The 18,425-nt window shown below is 41.4% G+C and overlaps 1 protein-coding gene across 6 annotated transcripts in view; it reads left to right on the top strand.

Annotated features, from left to right (window-relative positions):
• The window catches only part of LOC130092711 (arf-GAP with coiled-coil, ANK repeat and PH domain-containing protein 2-like), a 48,256-nt gene that overhangs the window by 24,836 nt on the left and 4,995 nt on the right, over positions 1–18,425 (top strand). For 3 of the 6 annotated variants that reach the window (XM_056260513.1, XM_056260510.1, XM_056260511.1), the window contains 9 exons: positions 4,532–4,644; positions 4,748–4,799; positions 4,880–4,980; positions 5,435–5,540; positions 5,619–5,827; positions 7,945–8,014; positions 8,369–8,463; positions 8,900–9,090; positions 17,305–17,385. In XM_056260513.1, the coding sequence (XP_056116488.1) occupies positions 4,532–4,644; positions 4,748–4,799; positions 4,880–4,980; positions 5,435–5,540; positions 5,619–5,827; positions 7,945–8,014; positions 8,369–8,463; positions 8,900–9,090; positions 17,305–17,385 (1,018 nt within the window). Of the gene's footprint in view, positions 1–4,531; positions 4,645–4,747; positions 4,800–4,879; positions 4,981–5,434; positions 5,828–7,944; positions 8,015–8,368; positions 8,464–8,899; positions 9,091–17,304; positions 17,386–18,425 lie in introns of all 6 variants that reach the window. The other 3 variants (XM_056260509.1, XM_056260508.1, XM_056260512.1) reach the window with 2 other exon arrangements.

The raw sequence follows: 18,425 nt of genomic DNA, 5'->3' as shown, positions 1-18,425 counted from the left end.
GGACCATTCTCTGTAAACCCTAGAGATGGTTGTGCGTGAAAATCCCAGTAGATTAGCAGTTTCTGAAATACTCAGACCAGCCCTTCTGGCACCAACAATCATGCCACGTTCAAAGTCACTCAAATCAACTTTCTTCCCCATACTGATGCTCGGTTTGAACTGCAGGAGATTGTCTTGACCATGTCTACATGCCTAAATGCACTGAGTTGCCGCCATGTGATTGGCTGCTTAGAAATTAAGTGTTAACGAGCAGTTGGACAGGTGTACCTAATAAAGTGGCCGGTGAGTGTATATATATATATAATATATAATATAATAATTATTAAAATTATTAAAATCATAATTAATATAATATTTAAAAATAATAAATTAATGTTTTAAAATAATAATAATAATAATAATAATAATATAAATAATAATAAGCTGTGAAAAAGCATTACTGTTCATTTTTTTATTTTTTTTTTATTGAATGGTAATGTTACCTGTAACAAAATGCTTTCTCTGTATTCAGGTTTGACTGTAGTAATAATGCAAAAACGTGTACACTTCACATCAAATTTATTTAAAAAAAAATGTATAAAACATGGCAAAAAATATTATTTGAGAATTAAAAAAAAAACACATTCAAATCCACATCTTAAAAGTAAGTAATTTTGTCCAAAAACTATTAGAGAATTCACAAGCCTCTCCATAGAGAGCTATACAGGCATCTAGTGGTTACACTATGAAACGACATGTTTTATTTTAATTTCTCTCAACAGATGGCCCTAATCTGACTTCAAAAATTGGATTTAAAAGGCCAGGTCTCTATATTAATATGAAATACTGCAAACATTGAAGAAATTTTTGTATAAAAAAAAAAAAAAAAAAAGGTATTGTTTTCAATGGCAAAAATGGACCATAAATATTGCATAAATATTAATAAGTAACATCAAATTGTCTCAAAATACAAAATTAAAAAGAAAAAATATTATTGAAAAAAAAAAAATTGCATTGGTTTTACTGGGATGGAGAAAGTTTCATTTTTAGGTGTCCGGTCACTTCTGACCGGGAAGATAACAAGTGTGACTCCGAAACGAAGAGCACCTGAGGGTTAAATACTGGATCATTGGACCGAACATTTTGGACCGGCTTAAAATGACCTGATCACAAACAGAGAAGCGAAATCGGGTTAAAGGGTTCGAATAGAAATGTCCGCTTGTGCTTGTTCCCAGGTGCTTGTAGATGCTCAGTGTGATAAACCCTAACCCTAACTCCCGAGATCAGCGAACTACATTAATGACGCAATTTCACGTGCTTCAGTCATTTATTTGCGTTCAATTATTTTAACGCTTTAAGTATTTTTTATTAATTGCACGTGTTAACATTGACAGCCCTGTTTAATAATCATTGACAAGTTGTCAAAAACACATTGTAGTTTGTTTATGGTGGTTGTAACTGTAGAATAAAGAGTTAATCACACTATCGTACCTGCACTCTGGAAGAAAATACTCAAAACAAAGCCGTATCAAAGTGCACTGCCGACAGTGTAAATGTTTAATGCTCTTCTTGGATTGGTGAATCCAACCCATGAGCCACAGTTAATGAATTCATTCATTCATCACACACACACACACACACATACATACTAGAGCGTTCCTGAAGGGGAGGAGCCAGCAATGGTTACCAAGGCTTATGCCCGTCTCAGTCTTCATGTACATGGACGTTCATTCTCATACACGCATTATGTTGAGTGTGTAGAGGCTCATTTCAGTTCAGGTGATCGTAGACTGTCACAGTAATGTTTGGAAGTTAGATGAAACACACACACACACACACTTCTCTCTTCGGCATGAAGATCTTCAGCAGGTTCCACTATGTGTGGTATCTGGTGAGTTAATCTTACTATTTTTGTTTGTTGTTGTTGTTTACTTTGAGAGGTGATAGATGCGAGTGTCTCGTATTGCCTCTTGAGAGCTTGGTGTGACATCTTGCCTAACTAATGATATTTTTTTATTTAGACGTCTGGTCATCTTCTTGTGTAATCTGTTGTTTGGTTTGCTGGTTCTGATGTGGTTTGTTTTTTAAATGTAGCATTAGTTCATCAAGATGGGATTTTCATAACGACACTGTCATATACACAAATACAGGTTTGCATTGAAGATACATGGTTTTATTTTGTAAATGACTGTTTTATGTATCTAGAGATCAGTTTTTAGGTCTGGCACTGCTGTGTTCGAAAGAATATTCCGTCAGTCGGTCAATGACAAATACGGATGTCCATTATGATGAAAAGATGAACACTTTTTGAAGAATAATTTACATTTAATGAAAAGCCAAGTAGTTTAACCATCAAGGAAAATATAGTGGCGTTAAAAAAAAAAAGCAAATTTATGTTCCAGTGTCACTTAATGTTGATAATTATTTGCAATAATATAATTTTCAATAAAATAAATAGTTTTTAAACAAAACTGCTGGACTACTTAAGAATGTGTTGACTTTGGAATTTAAAGTATGTTCATCATATACTGTATGATATCTAAACTCACGATCTTTGCATCACTTCGCTCAAAGCTCTGGCTCTTCACTGAGTGGCTGTAGGAGCCGAGCTAAAGGAGGAGTGCAGGTACAGCAGGGGGTTCGGGAACAGCTGGAGCCTCATTCATTTTTCCTGCCACCCTGTATATATTAAGCGGGCAAGCTCACGTATCAGCTCGTGGATTGATCAGGTTACAAAGAAATGGAAACCCAATCTGCTTTTTAATAACAGTTGGTGCTGTCGTGTCCACTTCTCTTGGACTGCGGTGAACACAAGTGAAGGGTCACACTGGATGTCGTGGTCTGGAGTTCACGTAGAGCAGGATTGCTGTAGGTGGATCATAAAGTGACGAAGAACCCAGTTCTGTTAGCGTTCACACTGTCACTGGGCTTGAAAGTGGATTCAGATCTCATTTTAGCCACTTCTGGTCTCAGTGCACTTTCCATTCACACTGCAGATTTTTGTAACTCTTAAATGAATTCATATTTATTTAAGAGTGTTTGTTTGAACGACAATACATAAATAACTAATTTAAAATGAGTTAATGGATTTAAGTCCAGTAGTTATATATTTCTGCAACATAGATATAAGGCAATAACATTTTTGGTATCACTTCACTATACGGTTCCATTTGTTAACATTAATGAATGCATTAGGCATCATTTTTTTTGACAGAATTCATTATAAATATGATTTTGTTAATTCATATTTGTTCATAAAAAACAAATAATAAAACTGTAATGTATAATGTATAGAATTGAAATGTATAAAAACAACCTGGAATGTTGACCTGGATTAATAAATATTGTAAAAGTATTCTAATTAATATTAAAAAAATATAATAAATGTTACATTCTCAAGCATGTTGTTCGCAGGCACACTTAAAAGGGGTGCTGAATTATTTCTGAGCAAACTTTTTGCTAACCACTCTGAAACTAACCAGAAGTCCCACTGGCTAAGTGTCTGAAGCTCGCTCTGAATAAAGCGTCCGCTAAACGGCTGATTGTGTGTATCTTACGACTCGTGTGTTCTGTTCTCCCCTGTTTACTGGAGATGTGATGGAAGAGTATCAGATCAAACTGGATTCATATACTGGCAGGCTGTAAACTTACCTCATCTACTAGTATGTCACACTTATCTGTCTTCAGCTGTTTGAGTTTCACTCCATCACCAAACACAGGATCCGGTGATGGCTCTAGTGTTACTGGGGCTTTGCTAGTCTGAACTCAACTGGGCTGGACTTGACTAGTCTGAGCTCAGCCCAGCTCTCATGACATCTACAGGAAGCAGGGATCTTAGACGATCCTTAACGTGAACAAGAACCAGTGGCTAGATTTCTTATCATGATTTCTCACTGTGCACTATAAATGAATTCACTATTGGTACAGTACATCTAATTATTGGTATTAGTGATTGGCCTTTTTGTTCGCTGAAAAAGTGCATAGTCTAAAGCGGTCACATTTACAATTGCAAAAGTAGAACTTTTGAAGAATGCACATGCTGCTCATTTCCAATAATAAAGTGAATGGATAAAAGCGAATCATGAAATTAGTCAATCTGACTTCTCCCCTTCTGCTGTAGGGCTCAGATAAAATATGGTATTTTTAGACAGGCTTGTTTAGATTTGACGTTTGGTCACATGACACTCCAGAACCAATGATGATCGGCATAAATACTGTCAAATGGCATTGACTTTTGACATTTATTTTGTTCGTACGACCTCTAAACTCTTTTCAGAAATGTCAAAAATTCACCTTTTGTTTTCCATGGAAGAATGAAAGTTGAGAAATTGATGGCAGAATTTTCGACTTTTGATGAACTAATCCTTTAAAGATCTGGACTGGTATCCAGAAGGTTGTAGGTTCGAAACCCCGTGTCTATCTATCGTCCATTAGCAAAACATTGGGTGTGCATCATGTGTGGTCAGCCAAAATGCGTGTGGAGTGTTTATACAGTATATTTATTGAATATTATTAACTCCTTTTTTTTCTTTTTTTTTTCTTTTCTGCTCAGGACTTCTCAAATGACGACACTAAGCTTGAGTACAATGTGGATGCAGAGAATGGGATTGTCATGGAGGGATATCTGTTCAAGAGGGCCAGTAACGCCTTCAAAACATGGAACAGGTCAGTGACGAGGCATTCATGCTGTGTCTTCCAGGCACACACACACACACACACACACACATCGCCGAAATTGTCATCGTTGCTAATTGCATTTTCTTTGCAGGCGATGGTTCTCAATTCAGAACAATCAGCTAGTGTACCAAAAGAAATTTAAGGTAATCCTAGGATGATCTAAAAGAACGAGCAAGACCTTTGAAACTCTGTTTTTATCAGTCGTTTGGGTGTTGTGTTTCAGGATAACCCTACAGTTGTGGTGGAAGACTTGCGCTTGTGCACCGTCAAACACTGCGAGGACATTGAGCGCAGGTTTTGTTTCGAAGTCGTTTCTCCAACCAAGTGAGTATAAGCACACAATTATGATCACTCTGGTCAGTTTTATTTTTGCAAGGAACACAAAGTTATGTTTATTGAACACCTACTTTTAGCAAATAATTGTCTGTTTGTTACCTATATACACTGAACAAAATTATAAACGCAACACTTTTGTTTTATCCCCCGTTTTTCATGAGCTGAACTCAAAGATCTAAGACTTGTTCCATGTACAAAAAAGGCCCATTTCTCTCAAATATTGTTCACAAATTTGTCTAAATTGTTAGTGTTAGTGAGCACTTCTCCTTTGCCGAGATAATCCATCCCCCTCACGGGTGTGGCATATCAAGATGCTGATTAGACAGCATTGCACAGGTGTGCCTTAGGCTGGCCACAATAAAAGGCCACTCAGGCCATACTGATTCTTGTCTGATTATTTCGCAGTGCGTATGTCAGATAGGTGATGTTCTTTCTCTTAAAGGAGCTGTATGATGCAAGCGGACTCTGAGAAGCTCAGGCAGGCCTGGATCAAAGCCGTCCAGAACAGCATCGCCACCGCCTTCAGGGACCGAGCAGAGGACGCAGAGGTACCACGCTTTCTGTTTCCTTCAGCTCACTCATGCCCAGCTGGAGGAGCTCAGTGTAACCGTGGCATGTGTTTGCAGAAGATGGACAGAAAGTCGTCCACCTCTACCGGCAGTCTGGACTCTGCGGGCGAAGCGAAGGAGAAGTCTCTGAAGGGGGACGGTGCGCTGCAGAAGGTCATGGCCATCGCTGGGAACAGCAGCTGCTGTGACTGTGGGCAACCGGACCCGTGCTGGGCCAGCATCAACCTGGGCATCACTCTCTGCATACAGTGCTCCGGGATACACAGGTGCACTTCACTGCACTCATTCTGCAATGTAGTGGGCGACCGATAGCAATTTTTTTTTTTTTTTTGATGGCTGATGCTGATATTTCAGAGAGCAGGGTGGCTGAGCAGATTTCTACTATTAAGAAAAAACACCAGCCTGAAAATGTATACTTTTAATAGAACAGCTCTGATTGGGGGATTTAAACTCTTGACGTCTGGCAAACGCAAAAATGAATGGTCATAGTAGAGGCTTGTATAGCCTTTTTTTTGTTTTGTTTTTTACAAAAATAAGGAGAGATTTTTAGTCTGGGTTTCCCCATACTGCCTTCCCGCAGCGCGATTTTATTCACGCTGAAAGGCAGTCTGGATACCATGGACCAAATTTTCGCCTCATTTAGGGAACCAATCACAGAACGGGGAGGGAGCAGCAAGACGATGACGCGTCTATGCGACACACCGAAGCAGTTTGTTTATACCTATGGATCAAACATGGCAGCAGACGCGAAGTTACCTTTCGATGTTTACAAGACCGCAACTCCGCGGATAAAAAACAAAACACACAAATAAACCACACACTCGGGTTTGATTTGGGTTGTGCTAGCCTGTAGCTGTCTGTGTGTTAACGTTACATGAACTAAAAGAACGTTTATATATAATATTTTCTGGCTAGTTTACTTTAGTTTTTTTTATTTATATAATACACAACTTTCACCCAAACTGAATAATTAAAAACAAGTTTTTACCGGGTAAATCTTCTATAAATATTTTAGAGTCTTTATTTTCTTTTATTTTCCTACTCAAGTTCTTGTTAAAACTTTTTGTGGCAATTTTTGTGTGAAATCACATTTATTTTTGTCCATCAAAAGTGTGCTTTCACTTTAATTTAGCGTGAGCAATGCAGCAAAAAACAGATTCGAAACCCCCGCTTCACTGCTGCTCACGCGCCGCTCCTGCTCGACGCTCACGCGCTGCTCCCGGTGTGAATGCACTCATTGATTAACATGCACGCCGAAAAAAATACGCGCCGCTCACGCATGCGGTGTGAAATGGCCGTTAGATAGACGCCATCGTGTAGGCTACACATAAATCTCTGACCCATCGGCCATCGTCGTCTCCCTCGTCTCATTTCTGTCGCTCTACATACGTCATCTGGTATAATTGAAGCGATTGGCTATGAGCTACGTACAGGCGCATTTGATAGACATTCTTAGCACCCAATAAACAGCTCTGGGCATTCGTAAACCACGCCTCAAACACGAGAAAATGAACATGTGGTTCCCAGACCACGTCTCAACGAGAATTGGGTCTGGCGTTAGCCAGGCTAAGAGATTTTGGTATTTTATTTAAATTTTTTGGACTATATTTTAGGCTTCTCTTTTTTCATGAGTGATATTGCATGTTGATAATACGATAGCCCTGTACCGCAGCATAAAAAAAAGAAAGAAAAATAAATCTGTAAATAAAACGTATGTAAAATTATGATAATAAAGTCGTAGCATTTCAAGAATAAGGTCGAAATAATTCAACTTTATTCTCGTAATTTTAGATTTTTCCTCTTTTTATTACGTTACGGTTCAGGGCTTCCGTATAATACAGTCACAGTTTAATGAGAAAGCTTAATCGTTTAATAACCTTATTGTCGTCTCGTCATTGGAAAATAGCTCTTTTTTGAGAAATGTTGTCATAATTTTCATTAACAAAATAAATACTAGCCAAGGCAGCGCTAATTTTACGCACAGCACACAGTGAATATGACAGTGGGCAACTGAATATAGTTTGTGGATCGTGCGTCTCCAGTGAAGCTGAACTCTCCTGTCCGCATCCGATTCATATGGACCGACCGTCACGCACAGAGTTCACGTTTTTATGCTGGACACAAATGCACACTTCAGAAGATCTCACAGCTAAATTTGCCAACGTTTGTGAAATTAAATGTTCATTAGATATTCAAATACTTCTTGTGCTGTCAAAATAAAAGTCCCACACACTGTCAAAATGAAAGCTATCACATCAGCCAAACAGAAAAATGTAAATGCCGATAATAATAAAAAAAAACTAATAACAGATTTGCAGATATATCGGTCTACCACTACTTGAGTGTGCTATATATTTTATAAACTATATGTTTTGTTTGTCAGGAGTCTTGGAGTTCATTTCTCTAAGGTCAGATCTCTGACGCTGGACACATGGGAGCCTGAACTGCTCAAGGTGAGACACGAGGCTTCAATCCAACATAATGAACATATGGATAGGGGTCGACAGATGGTTGTTAGAGCATATGAACATCTGTCCGTCTCTTTCATCTCATAAACATCTCATTGCCTCGTACACGTGAATTCATAGATCGTTTTCAGACACGCGGAGTGTGATTGCACCAGATTTTAGGTTTGCTGAGTTCGTCTGTCTGTTCAAATAGGACAAAGAGACATCTTCCATCTTGTATTTTAACTGAACATTTTTCAAGAGGATTTTTTCTCATTCTAAAATGGCCCAGCTATTTGGGGGGGAAAACTGCTTCAGTTCTTATATATGAATAAATAATACAGTTCATTTTTTATTAAGGTGATGTGTGAGCTGGGTAATGGTGTCATAAATCAGATCTACGAGGCTCGACGAGAAGAGCTAGGAGCCAGAAAACCACAACCAGGAGATCCCAGGTAAAAAAAAAATTGTGGTTTTCACAAAAGTATAAAGCAGCTCAGCTGTTTTCAGCATTGATAATAATCATTTATTGAGCAGTAAATCAGCATATTAGAGTGATTTCTGAAGGATCATGTGACACTGAATGAGGAACGATACTAAAAAATCCAGCTTTGATCACAGGAATAAATTACAGTTTAACAATATATTCACATAGAAATCATTTTTAATTGTAATATTTCATAATATTAGCCTTTTTACTGTATTTTGGATCAAATAAATTCAGCCTTGGTGAGCAGAAGAGACTAATTTCAAAAGCATTAAATAATGTAATTGAAATTTGTAATGACAACCCATTTTTTTAAACCAAGATTACTTTATTCATCTCCTATTGGAAAACAAAAAAGCGTTTTCAATTGTAAACGCTCACCGTTTGTGTCTTGTGACCCACAGGCATGAGGTGGAGGCCTACATTAAAGCCAAGTATGTGGAGCGAAGGTTTGTACAGAGACGGTCGGAAGATGAGATCAGACAGAAGGTTTTATCACTGAGTAAACAAGATAAACGTCTCAGCGACTGCTCGGATGCCCAACCTACAAGTGGACAGTCAACGTCAAAACCCCATCCAGCCTCGGGTTCCTCTGGTGAGTTGATCATCAGGTCTGATCAAACCCAATGTGAGCCGTCGTCTCTATCCTGCAACTGGACCCTCTGCTGATTCAATTCAACCTTTGCTTTGTCCTGCCATGGCCCCGTTTAGCTGGTATTATCATGTCATTGTCCAAGTGGTGTAATCACCATAGACCAGATGTTCATGGTAGAGGTCTACAAGGGTCCACTTCAATATGCAAACCAGAGGTCCGACCTGGGGCTAGGTTGGGTATCGTTTGAAGTTTTTTAGATTCTGATTCTGCTTATCGATTCCTAATTTAAATCCCAATAAGATAAAGAAAAATTAAGTCAAACATTTGGATACCAAACATACTTATTATGTCTTTTTGCAAAACATTCTGTTGCAACTAAAAACCATGAACAAAAATGAGCAGCCTAAAGAACTCTTACAGGACCAATCACAGCAGACTGGGCCATCTGACCAATCAGAGCAGAGTAGACCAATCACAACAGACTGAGCCATATGACCAATCAGAGCAGAGTAGACCAATCACAACAGACTGGGCCATCTGACCAATCAGAGCAGAGTAGACCAATCACAACAGACTGGGCCATCTGACCAATCAGAGCAGAGTAGACCAATCACAACAGACTGGGTCATCTGACCAATCAGAGCAGAGTAGACCAATCACAACAGACTGGGCCATCTGACCAATCAGAGCAGAGTAGACCAATCACAACAGACTGGGCCATCTGACCAATCAGAGCAGAGTAGACCAATCACAGCAGACTGGTCCATCTGACCAATCAGAGCAGAGTAGACCAATCACAGCAGACTGGGCCATCTGACCAATCTGAGCAGAGTAGACCAATCACAACAGACTGGGCCATCTGACCAATCAGAGCAGAGTAGACCAATCACAGCAGACTGGGCCATCTGACCAATCTGAGCAGAGTAGACCAATCACAACAGTCTGGGCCATCTGACCAATCAGAGCAGAGCAGACCAATCGCAACAGACTGGGCCATCTGACCAATCAGAGTAGAGTAGACCCATCACAGCAGACTGGGCCATCTGACCAATCAGAGCAGAGTAGACCAATCACAACAGACTGGGCCATCTGACCAATCAGAGCAGAGTAGACCAATCACAACAGACTGGGCCATCTGACCAATCAGAGCAGAGTAGACCAATCACAACAGACTGGGCCGTCTGACTAATCAGAGCAGAGCAGACCAATCACAACAGACTGGGCCATCTGACCAATCAGAGTAGAGTAGACCAATCACAGCAGACTGGGCCATCTGACCAATCAGAGCAGAGTAGACCAATCACAACAGTCTGGGCCATCTGACCAATCAGAGCAGAGTAGACCAATCACAACAGACTGGGCCGTCTGACTAATCAGAGCAGAGCAGACCAATCACAACAGACTAGGCCATCTGACCAATCAGAGTAGAGTAGACCAATCACAGCAGACTGGGCCATCTGACCAATCAGAGCAGAGTAGACCAATCACAACAGACTGGGCCATCTGACCAATCAGAGCAGAGTAGACCAATCACAACAGACTGGGCCGTCTGACTAATCAGAGCAGAGCAGACCAATCACAACAGTCTGGGCCATCTGACCAATCAAAGCAGAGTAGACCAATCACAACAGACTGAGTCATCTGACCAATCAGAGCAGAGTAGACCAATCACAACAGACTGGGCCATCTGACCAATCAGAGCAGAGTAGACCAATCACAACAGACTGGGCCATCTGACCAATCAGAGCAGAGTAGACCAATCACAACAGACTGGGCCGTCTGACTAATCAGAGCAGAGCAGACCAATCACAACAGTCTGGGCCATCTGACCAATCAGAGCAGAGTAGACCCATCACAGCAGACTGGGCCATCTGACCAATCAGAGCAGAGTAGACCAATCACAACAGACTGGGCCATCTGACCAATCAGAGCAGAGTAGACCAATCACAACAGACTGGGCCATCTGACCAATCAGAGCAGAGTAGACCAATCACAACAGACTGGGCCGTCTGACTAATCAGAGCAGAGCAGACCAATCACAACAGACTGGGCCATCTGACCAATCAGAGTAGAGTAGACCAATCACAGCAGACTGGGCCATCTGACCAATCAGAGCAGAGTAGACCAATCACAACAGTCTGGGCCATCTGACCAATCAGAGCAGAGTAGACCAATCACAACAGACTGGGCCGTCTGACTAATCAGAGCAGAGCAGACCAATCACAACAGACTAGGCCATCTGACCAATCAGAGTAGAGTAGACCAATCACAGCAGACTGGGCCATCTGACCAATCAGAGCAGAGTAGACCAATCACAACAGACTGGGCCATCTGACCAATCAGAGCAGAGTAGACCAATCACAACAGACTGGGCCGTCTGACTAATCAGAGCAGAGCAGACCAATCACAACAGTCTGGGCCATCTGACCAATCAGAGCAGAGTAGACCAATCACAACAGACTGAGTCATCTGACCAATCAGAGCAGAGTAGACCAATAACAACAGACTGGGCCATCTGACCAATCAGAGCAGAGTAGACCAATCACAACAGACTGGGCCATCTGACCAATCAGAGTAGAGTAGACCAATCACAACAGACTGGGCCATCTGACCAATCAGAGCAGAGTAGACCAATCACAACAGACTGGGCCATTTGACCAATCAGAGCAGAGTAGACCAATCACAGCAGACTGGTCCATCTGACCAATCTGAGCAGAGTAGACCAATCACAGCAGACTGGGCCATCTGACCAATCTGAGCAGAGTAGACCAATCACAACAGACTGGGCCATCTGACCAATCAGAGCAGAGTAGACCAATCACAACAGACTGGGCCATCTGACCAATCAGAGCAGAGTAGACCAATCACAACAGACTGGGCCATCTGACCAATCAGAGCAGAGTAGACCAATCACAGCAGACTGGGCCATCTGACCAATCAGAGCAGAGTAGACCAATCACAGCAGACTGGGCCATCTGACCAATCAGAGCAGAGTAGACCAATCACAGCAGACTGGGCCATCTGACCAATCAGAGCAGAGTAGACCAATCACAGCAGACTGGGCCATCTGACCAATCAGAGCAGAGTAGACCAATCACAGCAGACTGGGCCATCTGACCAATCAGAGCAGAGTAGACCAATCACAGCAGACTGGGCCATCTGACCAATCAGATCAGAGTAGACCAATCACAGCAGACTGGGCCATATGACCAATCAGAGCAGAGTAGACCAATCACAGCAGACTGGGCCATCTGACCAATCAGAGCAGAGTAGACCAATCACAACAGAATTTGCGCTGTCTTTAAGAGTCTGAAATAGATGTTGCTCAACCAGGAAATAAAATGCATGCATCATAACTTATTCAGATAAATAACACTGAATTCCAAGATGGTGAAATTGTAATACAATATAGTCCAATATAGTAACAGAGGCTTGTATATATATATATATATGTTATTCAAATCAATGTCTGCAACTAAACGCAGATATATATGTTCATGTTTAATATTTCCTCCATAATTACGTACATATTTATAAATATATACATTTATTTTTGTGTTCGGCCGGTTTCCTGTGTGGGAAGTGTGCAGTAGACACACCCACATTAACGATTTCAACACTCTCAGAAAAGACCATAAACATTACAGATAACATCAGAACAATTAATTTACATACATATGTTATAAAACTAATCCTGTGCGACTGAGACGCTGCAAATCGGGTGTTTATAGGTCAATGTTTGGCTGTAACTCGATGATGCCCTCTGTAGGGAATAGTAAGATGGCCGCTCGAACACTTCCGATGATGGCAGTCATTATATAGATCAGTGGTACGAAGTGATTGGGGTCGGGTACAGATCTCAGGACCCAAGGAGACCTCTACCTGACCTCTATCTGACCACTACCTCTATCTGACCTCTACCTCTATCTGACCTCTACCTCTATTTGACCTCTATCTGACCTCTATCTGACCACTACCTATCTGACCTCTATCTGACCACTATCTCTATCTGACCTCTACATCTATCTGACCTCTATCTGACCTCTATCTCTATCTGACCTCTACCTATCTGACCTCTATCTGACCACTATCTCTATCTGACCTCTATCTGACCACTACCTCTATCTGACCACTACCTCTATCTGACCTCTACCTATCTGACCTCTATCTGACCACTACCTCTATATGACCACTACCTATCTGACCTCTATCTGACCACTATCTGACCTCTACCTATCTGACCTCTATCTCACCTCTACCTATCTGACCTCTATCTGACCTCTATCTGACCACTACCTCTATATGACCACTACCTATCTGACCTCTATCTGACCACTACCTCTATCTGACCTCTGTCGGACCTCTACCTCTATCTGACCTCTACCTGACCACTACCTCTATCTGACCTCTACCTGACCACTACCTCTATCTGACCTATATCTGACCTCTACCTGACCATTACCTCTATCTGACCTCTACCTCTAGCTAACCACTACCTATCTGACCTCTATCTGACCACTACCTCTAGCTAACCACTACCTATCTGACCTCTATCTGACCACTACCTCTAGCTAACCACTACCTATCTGACCTCTACCTCTATATGACCTCTATCTGACCACTACCTCTATCTGACCACTACCTATCTGACCTCTATCTGACCACTATCTCTATCTGACCTCTACCTATCTGACCTGTATCTCTATCTGACCTCTACCTATCTGACCTTTATCTGACCACTATCTCTATCTGACCATTACCTCTATCTGACCACTACCTCTAGCTAACCACTACCTATCTGACCTCTATCTGACCACTACCTCTATATGACCTCTATCTGACCACTACCTATCTGACCTCTATCTGACCACTACCTCTATATGACCTCTATCTGACCACTACCTCTATCTGACCTCTACCTATCTGACCTCTATCTGACCACTATCTCTATCTGACCATTACCTCTATCTGACCACTACCTCTAGCTTACCACTACCTATCTGACCTCTATCTGACCACTACCTCTATATGACCTCTATCTGACCACTACCTCTATCTGACCACTACCTATCTGACCTCTATCTGACCACTATCTCTATCTGACCTCTACCTATCTGACCACTATCTCTATCTGACCTCTACCTATCTGACCTCTATCTGACCACTATCTCTATCTGACCATTACCTCTATCTGACCACTACCTCTAGCTAACCACTACCTATCTGACCTCTATCTGACCACTACCTCTAGCTAACCACTACCTATCTGACCTTTATCTGACCACTACCTCTATGGGGCTGTTTACACCTGGCCACTTCTTGCGTTTTCCGTGATCGGATAGCTATCCGATCGTGAAAAGACCAGGTGTAAATGCCCTCTGAAACGCATTCGAGACGGATTTAAATCCGATCACTCAAACCACTTCAGGAGGTGGTCTGGGCCGCATTCCAGATGAAACTGGACAAGTGTAAATGCATCTGGTTGTTGAAACCACATATGTAAATTTCACTCCTCACAAAAATGCTAAAAAATAAACGTGTGAGAGCGTGTTATATAGGCTATATGTCATGTTATAGTCAGATATGACGTCGCTACTGCAACACGCATTACCGCAGATGAGCAGCTGAGCATCTATTCATCAAGCCAACGTGCAAACTATCGCAAATCAAAGTGAAAGTAAGTCGCAGACGCTTAACACACTAATCATCTTCATTAAAAGTAAAGAAACGAAATGATCTTACCAGGGCTGTTGCCGCTCCCTCTTATTGCGGTCTTTGATTTTGAAATTAGCTGATGGATCAATAAAATGCAGCTCATATCTGTTGCTTTCGGTGACGTGCACTCCATTAAATCTGCATATAGCGCGGGAATTGAAGATCGGATTTATATCCGTTTTGCAAAAACACATTTATGTGACCAGGTGTAAATGGAATCGTTTTGATAAATCAGATAGCTATCCGATCTGAGAAAACGCATGAAGTGGCCAGGTGTAAACAGCCCCTATATGACCTCTATCTGACCACTACCTATCTGACCTCTATCTGACCACTACCTCTATCTGACCTCTATCTGACCTCGACCTCTATCTGACCTCTATCTGACCTCTACCTATCTGACCTCTATCTGACCACTACGTCTAGCTAACCACTACCTATCTGACCTCTATCTGACCACTACCTCTAGCTAACCACTACCTATCTGACCTATCTGACCACTACCTCTATATGACCTCTATCTGACCACTACCTATCTGACCTCTATCTGACCACTACCTCTATATGACCTCTATCTGACCACTACCTATCTGACCTCTATCTGACCACTACCTCTATCTGACCTCTATCTGACCTCGACCTCTATCTGACCTCGACCTCTATATGACCTCTATCTGACCACTACCTATCTGACCTCTATCTGACCACTACCTCTAGCTAACCACTACCTATCTGACCTCTATCTGACCACTACCTCTAAATGACCTCTATCTGACCACTACCTCTATCTGACCTCTACCTATCTGACCTCTATCTGACCACTATCTGACCTCTATCTGACCTCTACCTATCTGACCTCTATCTGACCACTACGTCTAGCTAACCACTACCTATCTGACCTCTATCTGACCACTACCTCTAGCTAACCACTACCTATCTGACCTATCTGACCACTACCTCTATATGACCTCTATCTGACCACTACCTATCTGACCTCTATCTGACCACTACCTCTATATGACCTCTATCTGACCACTACCTATCTGACCTCTATCTGACCACTACCTCTATCTGACCTCTATCTGACCTCGACCTCTATCTGACCTCTATCTGACCTCGACCTCTATATGACCTCTATCTGACCACTACCTATCTGACCTCTATCTGACCTCGACCTCTATCTGACCTCTATCTGACCTCTACCTATCTGACCTCTATATGACCACTACCTATCCGACCACTACCTCAATCTGACCTCTACTTATTAGGCTTGCCGCGATAGACGGTGTTGACGGTGTTACCGGTTTTAAGCCCCATCACCGGTGACATCACTTTCCCACCGTGACACCGCGATGTCTTGACTTTTTTAAAGTATTCGTTTTTGCTAAAAAATATTTATTTAAATTAATTAAAAATAATAATTATCAATTATGTAGTTCAGAAGAGAGCATACATTATAATTAAAAACTGAACTGCGCAGTGCGTGCCAAGAGCTAATCACGTCACAGATCAGCAAGCATCAGGATTCCATTTAGCACGTGTGGAGATGAGAACGAGTCAAATAACAGAAAAGCTTATTTCGAAAGTGAAAGTATAACGCGCACGCATGTAAAAGCCAGAGCTGCCAACTTTTGAGTTTAGGTTTTACACTTACACACGCAAGGTCTCTCGCTCGCTTTCCCTCTCTTCCGTACGCGCGCGCTATGCGGTTTGAAGCATAATCTCTGTCTCGCGTGCGCGCTCGCTCTAGATTCCAGGAGATTTTAACTATTTTGCGGTATAATTAGTCGATCACGAGTGGCTCAACAGGTAGATATATAAACTCATCTTCCAGGCATTTGACCGACCAGGTTGACACTTCATGCGTGAGAAATCGGGAGTGTGGCGTGAGAGAGTGTGAAAGCAATCAAATGCGTGTGTCTCGCGGCCAATGCGTGAGAGTTGGCAGCTCTGTAAAAGCTTTTTAACCCCCCCCCACCCCACGGTGACACCGGGATTACCGGTGTTGTCAAACGTCGATTAACCGGTGGGAAATTTTCCTCACCGCGGCAACCCTACTACTTATCTGACCTCTGTCGGACCTCTACCTCTATCGACCCTCTCTCTGACCTCGACCTCTATCTGACCTCTCTCTGACCTCGACCTCTATCTGACCTCTATCTGACCTCGACCACTATTTGACCTCTAGCTGACCTTGACCTCTAGCTGACCTTGACCTCTATCTGACCTCTACCTCTAGCTAACCTCTCTCTGACCTCGACCTCTATCTGACCTCTCTCTGACCTCGACCTCTATCTGACCTCTCTCTGACCTCGACCTCTATCTGACCTCGACCTCTATTTGACCTCTAGCTGACCTTGACCTCTAGCTGACCTTGACCTCTATCTGACCTCGACCTCTAGCTGACCTCTCTCTGACGGTGTTAAACGGGGCCACGGGCTCAATGAAGTGCTTTTACTCTGTGTTTCTGCCCCTCTCTGTGACCCTAACCTGCTGAAGCGCACCACGAGTCTCTCTTCTGTGTAGATGAGCTTGATTCTCTCTTCTCCTACTTTAACTCCTCCGCCAAGCCTCGCCGCTGTAAGTACAGCTGTCTGTCTTATTCAGTGTCACGGTTGAGCAAAATTCACTGTTACAGTTCACAAGTGTGGATTTGAGTTGAACTCGTCACAGAACCCACAGGATGAGAAATTTACTGAATGAATTTAAAAAAAAATCAACGCTGTCATACTAAAATCTGTGACGAAACAAATTTCATTAACTGCCAAGAATTATATTACACTTAATTATGAATAATTTTGACTAATTATGTCAATTTATTGTCTAAAATATAGATTTTTTAACTGATTAGTCATATTTCTTAATAAACACAACACTTTGAAAACACCACTTTAATACACAAGTGGACTTGATGACATCAATCAAAAAGTTGTTTTTTATTTATTTATTTATATGTCACGAAGGAAGAATGTTTTTGTTATATTTTATTTTTGTTTCATCAATGTGCAACTGTTAACTGTGCACTAGATATCTTATTTTTAAAATAATAAATGCTTTTACTTTCAAATAAGTAAGTTCTCATATGTAGATACATTTCTTTAACTGATTAGACATATTTCTTTTAAAAAAAGTAAAAGCCCCACCATTAAACACATTTTAAATTCCCCATAAGCACCACAAATTGTAAAAAAAAAAAAATTTGAATAAAATAAATATACGTAAGTACATAAATAAATGCATCAAAATTTGAATCTGTTGATTGTTATATTGAGATGTACCAACACACATTTCTGATTTCAAATGTTGATTATTCATTACACTTTAATCTCTCTGAAATTACGCCATATGGAGTGTTTTCCCTCCATTTCCTCCTTGTTTACATTCAAATTCAGTAGTTTCGCATCCCATTTGCTACCTCAGTTCGAGATAGAATTTAGTTTTAAATTGAATTCAAATTCTGGAATTTGCTCAATCGACCACCGGGTTTCAGTGAAGGAATTATTGCAGCGTCTCTCCATCCCTCAACATCCCATCACACGTTTCTTTGTAAGAAACTTTGACATGGCTCATGCCTATTTGTTTTCTCCTTTGAATGTTTTTTGTGTTTCTGTTTGTTTTCA

This window comes from Rhinichthys klamathensis, unplaced genomic scaffold (genome assembly GCF_029890125.1).
Source record: "Rhinichthys klamathensis goyatoka isolate OS25496 unplaced genomic scaffold, OSU_Roscu_1.1 h1tg000009l_1, whole genome shotgun sequence".
NCBI lineage: Eukaryota > Metazoa > Chordata > Actinopteri > Cypriniformes > Leuciscidae > Rhinichthys > Rhinichthys klamathensis.
The sequence above is the reverse complement of the archived record's forward strand: the minus strand, read 5'-3'. Positions and strand labels throughout refer to the sequence as shown.